We start from the raw sequence: 15,306 nt of genomic DNA, 5'->3' as shown, positions 1-15,306 counted from the left end.
CTTCGGTAAAATTTTTGTGTTAGTTTGTATTTAGGTCTTTAGATTTTACATTATATATTTTTTTAAATCAACAAAAATATTTTAAAATTGGGAAAAATAAAATAGAAAGATAAAGAAGAAGAAGATATAATCGAAGTTAGTTTTTGCTTGATTAAACTAAGTATTTAAGTCAATTTCAACCTTTTGCATTAAGATCCATTTGAGCCTATGTAGTTGATACATACATATATATTAAAAGGACTTTGCGAGCAAGGTAAATATAAAAATAAATATTTAGGATATAATTCCATCTTTTTAGACCATTTTAAGATTTTAATAGAAAAGATGAATAGAGAGTATATAAAAAAACATTAATCTCAATCAACATCATATTAAATGAAAGTCTATTAATATTTAGAAAGATAAATTGATAATTTTCTCCATAGAAAACACACAAATAAATAATGCTGTCAAATAATAAATTAATGAATTATCTTGGATACAAATTACTTATAGATACTTCATTAATAGAGAACTGGTTATAACTAGTTTTATTTTGACTAGAACTTGATCTTTGTTGAGGAATTATCGGATGATCTGTGTTTCGCATGAAAAGTGTTGGATCTTGTGGAGATGACAATTCAGGTGATTGACCACTAAGGTATGCAACCACAGTTGCCATTGTGGGTCTAATATTTGGATTTTCTTGAATACATAATAAACCAATATGAATACATTTAAGAACTTCTTCTTGTGAAAAACTTTCCTTTATGTTTGAGTCCAAAATACTTAATAATCTTTCGTCCTTCCATTGTCTCCAAACCTAATTAAAATGGATATTTGTGAGTGAGTATACACACATAAATATATATACATTTGAGTAATTGTATTAAAAAAAATTTGAATTACCATACTTACATAACCCATGAGGCCTTCCACAATAGTACCAGATTCATCTTGTGATTCATAAGCATTAGCGTTCCTTTTTCCGGTAACAATCTCAAGAACCATGACACCGAAACTAAAAATATCTGACTTTTCAGAAAATTGTCCAAGCATAGCATATTCTGGTGACATGTAACCACTATAAAAAATTTATAAATTAGTTAACAAACAATGTAACAAAATAAGATAAACAATAAAGTAAATAAGAGAAAAAACTTACTATGTTCCAACAATTCTATTAGTATTTTCCCGATCTTGATCCAAATCCACAATTTTAGCCATGCCAAAATCTGATATTTTGGAATTCATGTTCTCATCTAATAGAATATTACTAGGTTTAAGATCTCGATGTATAATTTTAAGTCGTGAATAATCATGTAAGTATAAGATTCCTAAAGAAATTCCTTCTATAATTTTGTAACGTTCAGACCAACTTAACTTTTGAGGTTGAGCATTATCTGCAAAAAAAAAGAAAACATTTTGAAAGAAGAAGAAAAAATTATAGCTATATTAAAAAAAACACATAATATTAAAATGATTTTGACTAATTGAAAAGTTTAAGGTAGAAGATATCTAACCAAATAAAAGATAATCAAGACTTCCTTTCGGCATATATTCATAAATCAAAATCTTTTCCTGCTCTTCTAAGCAAAATCCTATAAATGTCACAAGATTTTTGTGTTGTAACTTGGCTATTAATAAAACTTCATTTTTGAACTCTATTGAACCTTGCTTGGAACATCTTGAAAGCCTTTTGATAGCTATTTGTCGTCCATCAGACAGAATACCCTTAAAAATTGTATAAACCATCATTTTATTTGTATGAAAACATGATACAGGAATAAATTAAAAAAAAATGATCACATTTGATTACCTTGTAAACTTCTCCAAATCCACCTTTGCCAATCTTATTTTCATGGGAAAAATTATTCGTTGCTGCTTTGACTATATTCAAATCAAATTGCAAGCCCTTTAAAGTAACACTTTCATGACCAACTATATATACCAAAATATTGTTAAATTAGTTATTCAGAACTCACATGTAAATAGTTATAGATGGAAATTTTGTTATAATCGTAATCACAATACTTACAAATTTTTCCGAGAAGAGTGTTATAGGTACTTTTTCTTGCCTTTCTCCGTCTTAAATAGCAGCAAAGTGAAAGGAGTACCACCGAGAGAGCCCCAAAGACAAGAATTAAGATAATTGTTCTTGACCTACCTTTATTATTTCCAACAAATTAACACGCCTCATTAATTCAGACATCTAATAACTGTTAACGATCTATAATAACAATAATAACGGCATCAGCAATATTGTTTCCTGTTCCGGTGTTTTTAATAGAATCAAATGTCTATATATCAAATAATTAAAACAGTTAATGTATTCAAAATCAAACCATAATTAATGACTAATTGTATTAAAAAGCAAATAATCGTGATTTTTGTGTTGGAAAGAATAGGAAATATATATTGTTCAGTTTCATTTTATTAATGATTTATTGTTAATCAATTTATAATGATGAGAGTTGAATTGTTTTTAGAATTCTGAAAAAGAAAATATCTTAGAGTAGACTTGATATTATTTCTGGTAGCAGGGGAGTATATATGAATTAGGTGATTATTTATGCAAATATTGATTGAATAAGAAGATTACCTGTAGCAGGAGTTTTGGCTTGAATTTCGTGATCAGTGGTGTTAGCAGGGGACAATCCAAACATCATATAGCAGCTAGGATAAAATATTTTCCCCACTGGACTCGCCAAACAACACCATGGAATTTCGTTCTTGAAAATTCGGTCAAGACAGACTTGGCATGAGAAACCATCTATATTTGGCGTGCACCGAGCAAGAGTATAGAGGCTTTGGTGATCATTAAGTTTTGCTTCCTTTGTTCCATAATTCTTAAAAGGTCCCCCAGTATCGATCTGTGCTTCATATAAAGCCTTGGCCAAAGTCCAAGTGAAGAATCTTTGCTGCAGATTGGGGGCGGAAGTATTTTCTACATCGAAGCGGTGATAGGTAGGACTTATTTCCAGTGTGGAGGGAAATGGGTGATCGGAATAGCGAAGAAAGCAGTTATTGTACCAAATAACTGCCTCTTTCGAAGAGCGGCACTTGGAGGCTATTAGTTTGGTTGCATCTAAGACACACAGTCGACATAGATCAGGAGAAAGGTCCCCCCGACACATGAAGAGGCCACTCACCGTTTCGACGGTGGTGTTGTAGAAACGGGTTTTGGTGGTGGAGTTGGAAGACAAGTAACTGAAGAGTGTCTCGAGATTCGACAGAAAAGCACTGTCCGCGGTGATCATGGCTTTGTTGCTGGAACTGGAACAGTTGTGGGAAAGATAAAGAGGATTCTGGGAATCTGTGTTGGAAGAATCAGGAACCAGAACAGGTTCAGGAGGTGCGAGAGCAGTACTTGGGCGATAGAAAGGGTAGACTTCGCACCTCAAGCTACAGCTTGACAAACGAAACCTAGGTAGACAGCTGTTGTCTTGAGCAGCCGGCATCAGATAATTTAGACATTTTCTGCAGTCATGGGGTGAAAGATCAGGTGTGCATTCAGCTTGACAGTAAAGGGTTTGAGACCCTGACATCCTTGCTTCCCTTGTGGCATACTTCTTCACACCAATAGGAGATTCGGCTGCCTCATCTACCGCTTCCTTACATGTTTTGAATAAAAAACCGTTCAATTCTTTCTGCGTGGGCTCACTTTTAGGGTCGCAAATGTTGCCAGAGCCAAAGTATGGATACAGATCAATCTTGGAGAAGAAGTAACGGTTGGAAAAGCGAAACATGCAGTTGAGGTACCCAATCACTGCATCTGTGGTCAAGGAACAATTTGGATATGCATCTGGGTCTGAAAATATTGCATTGGTTGCGTTTGCAACGCACTGGCTGCAAAGCTCGGGGGGGACGTCACCCGAGCAGAAGAACATTCCATACACAGTGTTGGAGTGGGTTGCACCCGTGACTGTGGTGTTGTAGAATTGCTTGTTGGCGGTGGCGTTGGAAGATAAATATGATAGAAGGATCTTCACATTCGATTGGAAAGCGCTGTTTGGAGTGGTTAGGCTTTCTGAACAATTTTGGCCCGAAAAAAGATTGTCCCACTGTGCTTGAGTGAGTACGAAATTGATGATGAAGCTTAGAAGTGTAAAGATGTGAACAAGGTTAAAGGAAGCCATGTAATCTACCATGCAGTAGTGTGTTGTGTTGTACTGTACTTAAACTAGAACATCTTCATTACCCAGCTAGACGACACAAGTCAACGAACCAGTGAGTCAAAAAAACAAACGTGTCTTCTATCTTCCTGGAAGGTGTACTTTTGAGCATGAGGGTTGATGTGTAGTCCTCCCCAATATTTATTTTTTCTGCTCACATTGGATGCTCCTTGAATCTGCCGATGTACAGCTGGCTAGCATTACACAATGAAAACAATTCTTCCTGCTATCCATCACGTGCATCACTCAACATATATTAATCTATACACACCGGCCAACTTAGATCAGTCAATCTTTCAGCCAGATTACTGTGCTAGAAATAACTGGAAATACATAAAAATGGCAAAAGAAAGAACGGAAAACAACTTAAAAAATGATTAAATATTATTGGTGTTATGACAACATAATAGGGTAAATCACAATTATCAATATATATTGAGAATGAAAATCTTGCCAATGGTAATCAAAGTGTTTGGGTTAGAAGACAATAAACCCAACTCCAACATGGTGTTGATATACATATGCATAATAAAAATTTGGATGGTATATGTAGTTATTGTAATAAAATTTAAAAACTATAGACTTAAATATAGATCAAGGTTTTGATTTCACTAAAGAATTGATAAGGTTGAACAAAAATTTGAACAATTTCAAAATATTTTAAGTAAATATTGCTTATTTTTTATTTACAAATGTTTTTTTTAAATTAGATTACTATAATCTAACTTATAGCTGTACATCATTTCCTTTATTTTATTTTTCTTCTATAATGTAATGTACTCATATCTTTTCATGATTATCGTTTTTCTAATTTTATTATTTATGATTTATAATAAGCAATGATTATTTTCTTTGATGTTCGATTACTTTTATACGGTTCACCGTTATTGTTATACGAATTTAAGTCCATTATTTAAGGTAATACAATAATATGTATTCAGTAAACACAAATTAAATTATATTAAGTTTTTCTACTTTGCATAAACGCTTCTTTTATTTGTTTTTCACTCGTAAATTTGAAATTATTTTATAATTAAATATGTGGCCGGTAGCTAAACAAACTTTTTAAACAGAGATAGAGGACACTTAATATTTAACCACGTTTATCAATTTTTTTAATTTTTATTAGGAAGAGACTTTAATCATCTTATAAATGATCAAATTTTGTATTCAATTGAATCAATAAAATTACACAAATTTTTCTTCGCTTGTTGCTTTTCCCTTTTAACAATCACTTTTCTCTCTTCATTCACTAATCCAAAAGAAATGGCTAGTATCTAACGTGGATGAAAAATACTCGTAGACATGCCATTAATAGATTCCGAGCTGCCAGAAGTTTCATTGGGTTTGGATTGTCTTTGTATCTCTGAGTCGATTCTGCATCTGTGGAAGGAAAATGTGGGTTCCAGTGGAGATGGCAATTCAAGTGAGTGATTGTTAAGATATGAAATAATTGTTGGCATTGTAGGTCTCTCGTTTGGATTTTCTTGAACACATAATAGACTGATGTGAATGCATTTAAGAACTTCCATTGCTGAATAACTTTCTTTAATGTATGAGTCCAAGATGCTTAATGGTTCATGATCATTCCAATGTTTCCAAACCTGCAATAGTTTATCAAGAGTAATATTAATACTAAAACATTTCATTAAACAAAATTAAATTTATATATAAGTGTAGATTATGGCACTCACATAACCAATTATCCCTTCTCCAACATCCAAAGATTCATAAAACTTTATATTCTTTTTTCCGGTGATAATCTCAAGAATCATAATACCAAAACTAAAAATATCTGACTTTTCAGAAAATTGTCCAAACATAGCATATTCTGGTGAAATATATCCGCTGCAAGAAAAAAAAATGTTTATAGTAGCAAAAATAACCTGCACATAATATATGTAAGACACAAATTTAAAAGTAAGTATATAAGTAAGAAAAACATACTATGTTCCAGCTATTTTACGTGTATTCCCACCATCTTGATCCATTTCAACGATTCTCGCCATGCCAAAATCTGAAATTTTTGGATTCATATTTTCATCTAATAGAATATTACTAGGTTTAAGATCACGATGTATAACTTTACGTCGAGAATATTCATGTAAATAAAGAATTCCTGAAGCAGTCCCTTTTATAATACTGTAACGTGTAGGCCAATCTAATTTTGTCTCTTGAGTACCTACAAAAAATAATATGAATAATCGTGAAATGGAATTAAAACATAGCAAACTCTTGAACTAATTTATGATATAAAGATATTTAAAACACTTGAACAATATAATATATAAAGTAACAAATAATTTTAAGGAGTTTGAAGGTAGAAATATCTAACCAAATAAAAGGTAATCAAGACTTCCATTTGACAAGTATTCATATATAAGAATTTTTTCTTCTCCTTCTAAGCAAAATCCAATAAGTGACACAAGATTTCTGTGTTGAAGGTTGGCTATTAGTAGAACTTCATTCTTAAACTCGACTGAACCTTGTTTAGATCTTGTTGAGAGTCTTTTTACAGCTATATGACGTCCATCAGCAAGAATACCCTAAAAAATTATATAAATTAGTATTTATTTTTATTAAAAGACATTATAAAAATAAAGATTAAAAATATGTTTTTAATCTCATAATTTGGTCTCCATCTCTTAACCCAATTACATTACATTATTTTCTATGTGTCAAATAAGAATTAAGATTGATGTTTGACTTATACTTGATTATACTATTTGAAATGTTCCTGCTTAAAAGGCTACTTTGAAATATCATTTTATATATAAGGAAATTTAATTTAGTTAACTTAATATTTATTAATTTTTAAAGTTTGAAAATCAAATTCTATCGAAAGTTTGAAACAAAGACAAATTTTAATTTCATATCAAAGTTTAATAATTAAAAACAAATTTAATTTAAAAGTAAATAATTTTTTTGTACCTTATAAACTTCTCCAAATCCACCTTTGCCAATCTTCTGCGCGAGCGAAAAATTATTTGTTGCTGCTTTAATTGTAGTTAAATCGAATTGCAATCCCTCTAAAGTGATACTTTCCTGCCCAACTAATAAAAAATGCGTTTAATTTGCTGAGCTAAAATTGAAATCTCCTAAAATCTTGTCAACGAAGAATGATGGACTGAAACTTCATTTAACTATATATGATCAGAATACTTACAATTTTCTCTGAGAAGAGTGTTGTAATTAATTTTCCTTGTATTTCTCCTTAGCAAATAGTAGCAGAAGGAAAGGAGTATGACAGAGACGCCTATGGGGACAACAATTAAGATAAAGGTTTTCGACCCATTATCATTTTCTGCATAAGAAACTAATTCCCAGATCAGTGGGCCGTCGATTAGAATTGTTAGAATAAATTATATTATCAAGTCTCCCGAATTTCGTGAAGAATATAGGTTTTTAAAAAATTTATAGAATTTTCTCCTTGCTTTTAAAAGACATTAACCTTTATAAAAGTGAAACAAATAAAACATATATAACTATAGTTCAAGAAAATATTAGGACATGTCAATAGTTTACTTTAATTATTAATACAGAAAATACAGAAAGAACCACTTTCCAAGGAAATGTCTAGTTTGACAAATAGTTTCTTTATTAGAAAAAGTTCTTTTAAAAACATTAAAAATGATTAATTTTTCAAACTTCTTTATGTTATACATTATCCATGTGGATCAAAGTTTTATAATTAATTTCCATAATTCCTTTGTATTATAATTTACTCAACCGAAACCTATGTAATCAATGTCATTTACACGCTAATTTTCAAAAAGAGTTTGGAAAAATAGGTTTTGTTGAAATGCAAAACTTACATGATGCATAGATAATTTGTTGAAAACTGATAAAGATATAGATTAGAAACAGAAAGTATTAAAATGCACTTTTTCACACTGTAATCAATCAGATTAGCGCATGCTCTCTTAGACTACCAAATCAAAAGAGGACAATAATATTTTCAGAACACTTTTTTGACAATTTTTTTGATAACGAAACACGTGTCATGGTCTATTTGAATTTATATTTAAAAAATATTTAAAACAAACCAATCAGAAAATCATGTACACATTGTAAAAAAGTTTTTCCATCAAAATTATTAGGTTGGGAAGTAGATTAAACATGTTATGTATGCATTCAAATATTGCAGGAATGGGAACATCACCTTTGGCAGGAGAAGAACTATCTGGCTTGCGCGGCTCAACTTGAGAAGTTTCACTGTTAAATGGGGACAAGCCAAACATAATATAGCAGCTTGGATACACTACTTTTCCCTCTGGACTTGCTAAACAACACCATGGCATTTCGTTTCTGATAATGCTATCTAGGCAGGTGTTGCAATCTGAAGAAGATAGATCTGGCCTACATTGAGCAAGAGTATAGAGGGTTTGTTTATCATTCAGTTTTCCTGATTTAATTCCACAATTTTTAGTGTTAGTGTGCTCCGCCGCAATATCCGATTGCAGTTGAGATAAAGAATTGGCCAAAGTCCATGCGAAGAAGCTTTGCTGCGGGTTGGGTTTGAAAGTATTGACGGTATTGAAGTGGCGATAAGTAGGGGTTGTGTCCAGTGTGGGGAGAAAGGGGTGATCGGAATATTGAAGCAGACAGTGATTGTACCAAATGGCAGCTTCTTTGGAGGAGGGGCATTCTGAGGATATTCTTTGGGTTGCATTTTTGATACATAACTCACAGAGGGTAGGGGAAAGGTCACCGAAGCAGATGAAGAAGCCACTGACCGTGTCCACAGTGTCATTGAAGAAACCGGAGTTGGAGGTGGACTTGGAAGACAAAGAAGTGAAGAGGGTCTTGAGATTTGACCGGAAAGTTCTGTCGGTAGTGATATTGGTTTCGTTCCTGGAACACTTGTGGGAAAGGTAAGCAGGACGTTGTGAATCTGTGTTGGAAGAATGTGTGACCTCAACGAGTGCCGAAGGTGGGGGAGAGGTACTGGGGCGATAGAAAGGATACACATCGCACCTCATGTTACAGCTGGGATTATCATCCCACATGGGTAAATCTGATGGACACATCCGTTGAGCTTCCGCTAGGCTATAATTTAGACATTTTCTGCAATCTTGGGGTGACAGGTCAGGTGTGCACTGAGCTTCACAATAAAGGGTCTGAAATCCAGATACCCTTGCTTCCTTTGTGGCATACTTCTTCTCACCGACAGGAGAATTTGCTGCCTTTTCCACCACTTGGTTAATGGTTTTCGAATACAAACTCATCAAGTTTGTCTTGTTGGACACATTGATAGAGAAGCATGAAAGGGAACCCGAAGCTAAGTCAGGGGTGGAAAAAAAAGAAATGTTGGAATACCGAATCATACAGTCTCTGTAGGTAATATATGCATCTGGGGCTAAGGAACACATGAGTTCTTGATCTGGATCTGAGAACACTGCTTTGGTTGCGCTTGCCACACACTGGCTACAAAGCTGAGGTGGGACATCACCCCAGCAGAAGAACATTCCGTAGACAGTACTTTCGGGGTGGTTTCTGGTGGCCACTGTTGTGTTGTAGAATGTGTTGTTATTAGCGGTAGCATTGGAAGACAAATCAGAAAGAATGGCCCTAAGGTTAAATGCGAAGGTGCTGTTTTCAGTGGTGCTGTTGAAATATGCGCAACGGGGGCCCAAGGAACTACGGTCGAACTGTGCTTCAGTGGGTACGAAATTGGTGATGAAGCTGAGAAAGGTAAAGATGTGGAGAAGGTTGAAGGAAGCCATGAACTTGTTTGTTATTCTAGGATAGCGGTACACTACCACACAACGGTATGTGTTTTGCAATTTTATTATCTACTGAGGATTTGCAATGGCCATTTCTGTACTTAAACTAGAATATCTTCATCACCCAGCTAGACGACACAAGTCAACGAATCAGTGAGTCAACAAAGAAAAACATGTCTTGTATCTTCCTGGAAGGTGTACTTTCGAGCATGAGGGTCGAGGTGCAGTGCTCCCCCGCATTTAAATTTTTTGTTCACATTCTTGCACCCATGTATAGCTAGCTGGCTAGCATTACACGGTGAAAACAAATTTTAAAGCTATTTTATGGGGATGGAAAAGTTAAGAATAAATAAAATGAATCACATGCGTGACTCAACATAGATTAATGTATACACGCTGTCTAACTTAGATCATTCTATCTTTCAGCCAGATTCTGCCCAATATATTTTTCAGGAAGTGGGAACTTACAAAACTATATTATTTCCTCTCAAAAAGGTCGCAACATGATGTTAATCAAGAGAATAACATAAATTAATGCATAAAGAGTTACAGCAGGGTCAAATGGACCATTATACTACCTATTTTCTGAAATTGTCTATTAGAAAATGTAATTTTTTTCATGGATTTGTTACAATTTAATGTCTATGGTTGAATTCTGTTTAGCATAAGCAACAAATAAGACAGCAAAGACTCGTAGCATTTTATTATCGAGGAAAGAATTTAGTTAGAGAAATTTCGTTGACAGAATCACTGACATTATCGAATTCTTTATCGGTGGTGATGTTGACTTGTTCTCTGTTATGCTTAAAATATCCTGGTTCATGAGGGGAAGGCAAGTTAATTGAAGGGTTGTTGAGATAAAGCACAACTGTTGCCATTGTAGGCCTATCGTTTGGATCTTCTTGAACACATAACAAACCAATGTGGATACATTTCATCACTTCTTCACCAGAATAAGCTCCTTCTATCTCAGGATCCAACAGTTCTAGTGCTGTTTCCGTTCTCCATTTTGTCCAAGCCTACAATCCCCATTTCTCAATCAATCAAATCAAACTCTCAATCCCATACTTTTTTCTATTCACTAAATACAAATCGAATAAATTTCCTACTTACATGTCTGCGGATGTCATCAATAACCTCTGGTTCAGACGAGCAACCTTTCCTCTTTCCATTAATAATTTCCAGAACCATAACACCAAAACTAAATACATCAGATTTCACAGAAAATTGTCCATGCATAGCGTATTCCGGGGACATGTAACCACTATATATAAAACATGACAAAATGTGTTACTATGATAATGTTTGTCAGCTAAAACATAACATATTACGTGAATGAAATAGAATCCATCTTACTATGTCCCTACAATTCTGCCCGTACTTGCTTCGATCTCATCTCCGGCAACAATTCTAGCCATTCCAAAGTCTGAAATTTTTGGATTCATATTACTATCTAATAAGACATTACTGGGTTTTAGATCACGGTGTATTATTTTTAAACAAGAATCTTCATGTAGATATAAAATTCCTCGTGCGATTCCTTTTATAATATTCAGTCGTTCAGACCACGATAGCAATCTTCGCTTCTTGATATCTAGAATGATCAGTGTTGATTTCAGATTAGAATAAACTATAAAAGTCATTACCATCCAAATATCTTTTGTTTATAATAGCTTAGAGTATCATACCTAATAAAAAATAATCAAGACTCTTGTTTGGTACATACTCATAAATGAGTATCTTTTCGTCGTCTTCCAAGCAAAATCCGAGTAATCTTACTAAATTTCTATGTTGAAGCTTAGCTATAACTTGAACCTCATTTTTAAACTCTACTGCACCCTGCCGAGAGCTTCCCGTAAGTCTCTTCACAGCTATCTCTTGTCCATCTGAAAGAATACCCTGAAAAATATACAGTTAGTATAGAAAATAAGTATACAACTATTATCTTTTAACTTGGAACTAGGTAAATATTTACCCTGTAAACCTCTCCGAATCCGCCTTTGCCTATCATGTTTTCTTTAGCGAATCTATTTGTTGCAGCTTCAATTTTGACTAATTCAAATCGCAAGGACTCCAAAGTGGTACTGTCATTTCCAACTACGGCAAAGAAATTTCAATTCAGTTATTTAGCTAAAGATAGTGCTTCTTGAGTTTATTAAAAAAAAAAAACAAGTATATTTTTTCTACATTACAGCTTTCTTTGAGAATATCGTGTTGATTCTTTGATTCTTTCCTTCGTAGAACACAGCCACAACCCAAGGATAAAAGCACCAATGAAACAACAATTGGAACAACCGTCACAATTATTGTTAGTGTCTTCTGTTTTCTTTTCCCTGCAAGAATATTAATACCTTACGTCATTTCTACTTTGCAGCAAGAAGTACTATTACGCAACTAAAGCAATATATTTCTCATGATTGATATTGCTCTAGAGTGATGAAATGGAAGAAAAGAGCCTGGCTGACAATAAAATGCACAATGAATATATATTTCCTAGTTATCACACAACTGATGGTTTCTCAAGGTGTTGTAGATATATCCTTGTCACCTGACAGTCATTGGTTGATAGTAACATATGACGAGTGGGAATTGTGTTATAGATCGATAAAATCTTACATCTGACCCTACTGCTTTGCCAAATTCCCTAACTTATCTCATGTCTAGTGTATGAAAAAGTTACAAAATTGTGATAATGGTAATGATCTTAGACACCCTACGTTGTAAACAAGTCAATATACCTTTTACATCATATAATTAATTAAAACTTCCAGAATTTTCTCTATTTTTCTGGTAATAGATGAGGAAAGATTTCCAGAGATAATCATTGCTATTAGCTACCTAACCTGGTGAAGCAAAAGGAGGAGGACTGTTGAGAAGTGGTGGAGGAGACACCCAGCTACTATGTACCAAAAGGAATGGATATAATTCGTATCTAATACCACAAGAAGGAAATATTACTGTTGCACCAGATTTTCCTGTGCAGCAACCGTTTGGATTGTTTGCTATGGCCTCGCTAAGACACCATCTGCACTTGTCTTTGGACAGGTATGGTAGGCACCAAGCAAAGCCATAAGACTTTTGGTTATCTGTGATATTCACAGACTTATCAGCGCATTTATCTGAAGCACTTGCTGCCTCACTTCTCAAATCGATCAGCATATCCCACACAGCAGTGTTGAAGTGCTCAACCGGACCCTCATAGTCCTGATCATTCATAAAGGAGAGTTTAGGACTTTCCTCCACAGTGGAGAAGAAATAATGATCAGAGTAGCGCACATAGCACGCTTCGTACCATATAATAGCCTCTTTTGCAATGGTGCAAAGTGATGATAGAAGTTTGGCAGCTTCTGTGACGCATTGTTGGCAGAGTTTAGGGAAGCCTCTAGTACAAAGGAAGCTACCATAGGCAGTGTTTTCTGTGTGTCCACTAGCAACTGTGGTGTTGTAGAATCTGTCGTGGTTGGTGGCATTGGAGGAGAGCCAATCTAGGAGTGTTTTGACGTTAGAACGGTAAGCCACGCTATAGGAAGCAGAAGTGGTGTTCCTTGTGCAGTTATAAAAAGCTTTGGGATTTTCATGGGTAGCACCTTGGATGATATTATAAGGAGAGCAATGAATAAAGAGGGAAAAGAAAGATAGGTGCAAAATGAACAAGTAAAATGAAGCCATGTCTTTTGGCAACTCAGATAATATAACAAAGAGAGGCAATTAATATGGGGTGGCAGATGCTTCTGCTTTCTTTATAAGCTTTCAAGTTAGAAAGTCAGAATGAATGATTTCTAGATAACGTTATTTTGATATATATATATATATATATATATATATATATATATATATATATATGTGGGCACATATGCTTGCATTTGGTTCTCCAAAAACAATGTATCTATACTTTGTTGAGCTCCACTTCAACAAGCAAATATATTCAGTTCATTTCCCACCGCTATTGTGACATCAAGTTGGGTTTTAGGTTTGTCGTGACATTAAGGTTCTTGTTGGTGTGGACCCAATACACTTCATTCATGGTCCTCCCTTTTTCTCATAAATGTGTTCATTTTTTCGATCATGCTTTCCTGACCCTACCAATATTCTTTCACAAATCTGAAAATGCGCACAACCAATCAGCTGCGTTTTTAATGAAAGATTTGTTGTGTCAGTGCCATATTCATTCCTATGCTAATGGAATTGAATGTTCCGTCAACAGATGCCATCACTCGTCTTGTCGACATAATCATGGTGTCCACTACACATACAATATACTCATATATTACCAACGTGGCTCCATTCGATCTCTTCTTCTACGCGATAAGATCCTTCCATAAGCTAATAAATAGTACTTGAACTAATCATGTTATATAAATAGTATAGTATTAAAAATTCATTACGCTAATTAATATTTATACTGAAAGACATTAAAAAACTAAACTTAAAAATGATAATTTCTGTAACCATGGGAGTAGAGTGAACGAAGGAGTGTTTTGATATTAGGAGCCAAGTGACGATGCTTGTGCATTGTGTTGTGGTGATTTGGGTGGAAGATATATGTGAATGAATGGTTGGGGAAAAGACAGTTGGTATGTAAAACATGACACCAATGAAGTTTATTGTTCCTTTTAAAATATAAGTTTATTGTAGCATTACCTTACTGTTTTGGTAAATTCTAGAAATTACTACTTAATGACAAAATAATTTCTTAAACACATGTGTGATATAAGCGCCTTAAATAAGTATTTTTTTAGAATAATGTTATAAAAATATTTGTTATACTTCAACTCATTTCCTCAGTTCATTAAGCTTCGATTTCTCGATCTTTTAGTTTCTCACATGTTATCATTGTTTTTGGACCAATATTCGAAAACTCTGTCTATCATAAAGGATTGTAAAGCAATGTATAGGGAGAACAAGAAAAAGGATTGTAAAGCAATGTTCTTGATACATCAATGTGTTGAAGATAGAGTATTCGGATGAAAGCAATTATGGGCTTTCAAGAAATCATTCAAAGAAAGGAGGCTATGGCAGTAGGGGTAAACAACGAGGTCGGGGAAGAGGACGATGTGAAAAAAGGGCAGGAACTGCTCGAAAGAGGATTTTCTATGCATATGCATAAAGGTTTCTTCGAGATATTTTAATGTCACGAATAAGAAAATTTTGAAGGTCCTCTTGCACAAAACAGAACCTTCCAGGTGAGTCTGAAAACCATTGAAACTATGTGTTATCAGCTACATCTTTATCTGAAGATTGTTGGTTATGGCATCTAATTAATATTGGGACATATGAATTTTAGAGATAGAAACATGATGAGGTCTAAAAATTTGGTTAGAGGGATACCACTATTTCAAGCTCCTAAAACAGTATCTGATAATTACCAAATTAGCAAACAATCGAGCTTTCCATTCATCTAGAGCCAATACACTGTTGCATGTTAT

General features: G+C 34.1%; 3 protein-coding genes across 5 annotated transcripts; all 3 read right to left on the bottom strand.

The window, feature by feature from the left end:
- Positions 1–392: 392 nt before the first annotated feature.
- On the bottom strand, positions 393–4,403 carry LOC106769939 (cysteine-rich receptor-like protein kinase 5). The gene is made up of 7 exons (XM_014655753.2): positions 2,582–4,403; positions 2,018–2,146; positions 1,799–1,920; positions 1,503–1,713; positions 1,145–1,382; positions 898–1,063; positions 393–802 (listed from the first exon to the last, which is right to left on the bottom strand). The coding sequence occupies exons 1-7, from the start codon at positions 4,128–4,130 to the stop codon at positions 470–472; spliced, it is 2,748 nt and encodes a 915-aa protein (XP_014511239.2). The 5' UTR covers positions 4,131–4,403; the 3' UTR covers positions 393–469.
- Positions 4,404–5,260: 857 nt separating this feature from the next.
- On the bottom strand, positions 5,261–10,291 carry LOC106772126 (cysteine-rich receptor-like protein kinase 10). The gene is made up of 7 exons (XM_014658306.2): positions 8,317–10,291; positions 7,321–7,458; positions 7,086–7,207; positions 6,490–6,700; positions 6,102–6,336; positions 5,849–6,002; positions 5,261–5,758 (listed from the first exon to the last, which is right to left on the bottom strand). The coding sequence occupies exons 1-7, from the start codon at positions 9,878–9,880 to the stop codon at positions 5,432–5,434; spliced, it is 2,751 nt and encodes a 916-aa protein (XP_014513792.1). The 5' UTR covers positions 9,881–10,291; the 3' UTR covers positions 5,261–5,431.
- A 265-nt stretch (positions 10,292–10,556) lies between these two features.
- Positions 10,557–13,629, bottom strand: LOC106772127 (putative receptor-like protein kinase At4g00960). Of its 3 annotated transcripts, XM_014658309.2 has the most exons (8): positions 13,173–13,363; positions 12,724–13,084; positions 12,073–12,213; positions 11,856–11,977; positions 11,569–11,779; positions 11,237–11,474; positions 10,994–11,144; positions 10,557–10,899 (listed from the first exon to the last, which is right to left on the bottom strand). In XM_014658309.2, the coding sequence occupies exons 1-8, from the start codon at positions 13,236–13,238 to the stop codon at positions 10,585–10,587; spliced, it is 1,605 nt and encodes a 534-aa protein (XP_014513795.1). In that variant the 5' UTR covers positions 13,239–13,363; the 3' UTR covers positions 10,557–10,584. The 3 variants fall into 3 exon arrangements, with proteins under 3 accessions (XP_014513795.1, XP_014513794.1, XP_014513793.1); XM_014658308.1 differs by having other exon boundaries at positions 11,237–11,306; positions 12,724–13,629; XM_014658307.1 differs by having other exon boundaries at positions 12,724–13,628.
- Positions 13,630–15,306: the final 1,677 nt, after the last annotated feature.

The sequence above is a fragment of the Vigna radiata genome, chromosome 8 (genome assembly GCF_000741045.1).
Source record: "Vigna radiata var. radiata cultivar VC1973A chromosome 8, Vradiata_ver6, whole genome shotgun sequence".
Taxonomy (NCBI): domain Eukaryota; kingdom Viridiplantae; phylum Streptophyta; class Magnoliopsida; order Fabales; family Fabaceae; genus Vigna; species Vigna radiata.
This window is presented reverse-complemented; position numbering and strand designations above follow the sequence as displayed.

Bases quoted from the DNA above. Each gene is read 5' to 3' on its own strand.
- LOC106769939 (XM_014655753.2), bottom strand. From the start codon at position 4,130: ATGGTAGATTACATGGCTTCCTTTAACCTTGTTCACATCTTTACACTT. The intron at 2,147-2,581 runs GTAATCTTCTTA...GAAATAATAAAG, and splicing joins AGCCAAAACTCCTGCTACAG to GTAGGTCAAGAACAATTATC. The intron at 1,714-1,798 runs GTAATCAAATGT...ACAATTTTTAAG, and splicing joins GATTTGGAGAAGTTTACAAG to GGTATTCTGTCTGATGGACG.
- LOC106772126 (XM_014658306.2), bottom strand. From the start codon at position 9,880: ATGGCTTCCTTCAACCTTCTCCACATCTTTACCTTTCTCAGCTTCATC. The intron at 6,337-6,489 runs GTTAGATATTTC...TATTTTTTGTAG, and splicing joins TCTTGATTACCTTTTATTTG to GTACTCAAGAGACAAAATTA. The intron at 5,759-5,848 runs GTGAGTGCCATA...AAACTATTGCAG, and splicing joins GAGAAGGGATAATTGGTTAT to GTTTGGAAACATTGGAATGA.
- LOC106772127 (XM_014658307.1), bottom strand. From the start codon at position 13,549: ATGGCTTCATTTTACTTGTTCATTTTGCACCTATCTTTCTTTTCCCTC. The intron at 12,214-12,723 runs GTTAGGTAGCTA...ATATTCTTGCAG, and splicing joins TCCTCCTTTTGCTTCACCAG to GGAAAAGAAAACAGAAGACA. The intron at 11,780-11,855 runs GTAAATATTTAC...TATATTTTTCAG, and splicing joins GATTCGGAGAGGTTTACAGG to GGTATTCTTTCAGATGGACA.